This window comes from Cygnus olor, chromosome 6, assembly GCF_009769625.2.
Source record: "Cygnus olor isolate bCygOlo1 chromosome 6, bCygOlo1.pri.v2, whole genome shotgun sequence".
NCBI lineage: Eukaryota > Metazoa > Chordata > Aves > Anseriformes > Anatidae > Cygnus > Cygnus olor.
Window position 1 is genome coordinate 9,301,357 of NC_049174.1, and position 2,759 is coordinate 9,304,115.

General features: G+C 62.0%; 1 protein-coding gene across 1 annotated transcript; it reads right to left on the minus strand.

Moving 5' to 3' along the window:
• Nucleotides 1–203: 203 nt before the first annotated feature.
• On the minus strand, nucleotides 204–1,185 carry PRLH (prolactin releasing hormone). The gene is made up of 2 exons (XM_040560935.1): nucleotides 687–1,185; nucleotides 204–410 (listed from the first exon to the last, which is right to left on the minus strand). Exons 1-2 carry the CDS (start codon nucleotides 1,105–1,107, stop codon nucleotides 244–246), a joined length of 588 nt encoding a protein of 195 aa, XP_040416869.1. The 5' UTR covers nucleotides 1,108–1,185; the 3' UTR covers nucleotides 204–243.
• Between the last annotated feature and the right edge of the window lie 1,574 nt (nucleotides 1,186–2,759).

Consider the following 2,759-nt stretch of genomic DNA (forward strand, 5'->3'; position numbering starts at 1 on the left):
ACCCCACGTGTTCTCCCCATGCCACAAAATGAGGCTTGGTGGGGGGACCCCAGAGGATTCACCTGGGAAAGCAGGGTGGGGGGCCTCCAGGGCTTAATTTTAGGTGATATCAGCAACATTTGGGCTCGGATCCTGTGCTTCCCCCCCCCCCCCCCGAAAGGCCCCTTCCCCACACCCTCGGTTTCGGAGCAGAGAGGCAGGAGGAGAGGAGAAGGGCTTTTATTGGGGTCCCCCATCTTCAGCTCAGGCGCTGCGCTCACCCCGGGGGGGCTGGGGGCGCAGAGGGGCGCAGGCTGGCCGCAAGCCGCCCCCCCCCAGCTGGGTGCCTTCTCCCAAGGCTCGCCGTCGCCCAAATCTCCCCACCGGCCTGATCCCGCGGCCGGTGTACCATGAGGGGTCGATGTCCGGGTCTGCAAGGCAAGGAGAGGCGAGGAGGCATCAGGGCGATTTTTTTTTGGGGGGGGGGTAATGGGGCACTGCACCCCCCAAGGGAGGGACTAAACCCCTGGGGGGGGGGAGGGGGGGGGTGACAAAGTGGGCAGAGAGGTGCTAAAGGCTGGCTGAAAGGCCAAACCAACCTGCACGTCGGCCTCCTCCCTCCGTCCCCCCCAGATTCACGGCGAGGGGCTGGGGGTGCGGGGCGGGGGGGGTGTCTCGGGGGAGTCCCTTACTGCTGCTCTCCTTACTCCTGATTTCCATGGAGCGGATGCGGGTGGCGGCGGTGGGCAGGGCCAGGCAGGCGAGCAGCAGGCACATGAGGCAGGCGGCCCCCAGCTTCATCCCCGGAGGATTTTCCCCCCACGACGGCTCAGCCCGAGGACACGGTGATGGCGATCCCCGAGGTTGCTGCGGGAGCAAAGGGATGGTGGTGGGACAGAGATAAAACCACGGGGTTTGCTCCAGGTGGTGATGGAGAGCGCGCGTCCCCTCCTCTGGTGGCCATGGGGAAATCCAGCCCAGTTGGGACAATAAAGGGAAGCAAAGGGCACAGAGCATGGTGCTCGTCCCTGTCCCAGGGAGATTTGGAGAAAAGAGAGGGACGGAGGTGAGAACGGCATCGCATGGCTGTGGGCATGTGGGGTTTGCTGGGGGCATCGTGGGGCACATTGTGGGGGCGGCACCCAGGCAGCGAGGTCAGTGCCCGAGCACAAACACCCCGCGGGGCAGCACGGGCTGGGCGATGGGTTTTATTTCTGCAGACACCTGCCGGGTTGAGGGCGGTGGAGCAAAGCACGGCAGCTTTGTTCCCAGGGACACCTGCGGAGGAGAAGTTTGCAGAAAGCCCTCTGCGCCAGGGGAGGGCTCGGCGTGGGGAAGCACCTGGCTGCCAGCTCCAGCGCTGACTTTTACGGGCCCCATCCTTGAAAACCCCACTGAAATAAATCCCTGGGGATAGAGCAGCGCCTTGGAGCCGTCATCCGGCAGACAAAAGCGTGGTGAGGCAGAGAGAAAATCCGGGCTCGCTTCCCCTGGCTTCCCCCAGTGGTCCCGGCCCCCAGTACTTACCGCAGTGCGAGGCGAGGTGCCTGGTGCCGTCCCGCTCACCCTCTGAGCCGGAGTCCCCCGGGACACCGCTTTTATGCCCGGTTTTGTGCTGATGTCAGAGGCGAGCCCCGGCGGGGACAGAGCCGGGGCATCTCCTCTCCCCTCCCCGCCGCCCCCTGCGCTCGGCGCTCATCAAATCAGGAAAGGGATTTTTGTGACTCATAAGGGGCCATAATTTTATCTTCAGCCGGCCGAGGCAGATAGCTGGGGAATATGTTAATCCCTGCGTCCTCGACGTGACGTTATTCTGCACGGGAGGACGTTTTCCCTTCCGTCACCCTGTCCTTGTTCGGGGGGGGAGGCTCTGAGGGCCCCAAGCGCCGGGGTCCCGCTGCCAGCACCCCCCTCCCACATGCTGCTTTTGGGAAATCAGACAACAAAACGAGCAGGCTCATCGCCGGCACTAAAACTGTTTGAAATGGGTTAAATCTATTTAATCTTTGTGCTGCTGTTCGTGCTGTGCTCAGCGAGGGCTCATCCCCCTCCTGCCCACACAGGGGGCTGGTTGGGCATCAAACACGCATCCGCTCCCCGGGGAAAAAACGGGACTGCCAGGATTTCAAGGAATGCCCCCAAACGGGGATGTCTCCGTGCTGATGGGATGGCAAAGGTGCTGGCCAGCCGGTTCTGGGGACAGTCACACGAGCGGCACCACACCACGGAGCAGTGGGGAAAGGGGTGGAGAGGGGAGACAAAACCCCATCTGCCAAGGAAAGCTGGGCCACCGACCAGTGCTCATCCCAACCACAGCTCTGGAGAAGACAGCTTCTGACACGACAAGTCAAATTTCCACCCTGCTCACCACCATCTCCCCCAGTTCTGCTTTGGTGCCACTGCTTCGCCTCCTGTCTGCTTTTTAAACGAGGGGTGCATATACCTGTGTCCTGCTTTGGACTGGGCTGGAGTTAATTTTCTCATAGTGGCTAATATGGTGCTGTGTTTTGGATTTGTGATGGAAACCGTGCTGACAGCACCCGGCTGGTTCAGTTGCTGCAGAGCAGCGCTTGCACAGAGCCAGGGCCTGCTCTGCTCCTCGTGCTGCCCCCACAGCGAGGGGCTGGGGGTACACACGGGGCTGGGAGGGGACGCAGCCAGGACACAGGGACACTTTTTGTCCCTTTTGCTGCCCGTATTACCTCAACCCACAAGTTCCCACTTTACCATCCCTGTTCTTTCCCCCATCCCACTGTGGGGCAGCGAGCAATCACAGGTTC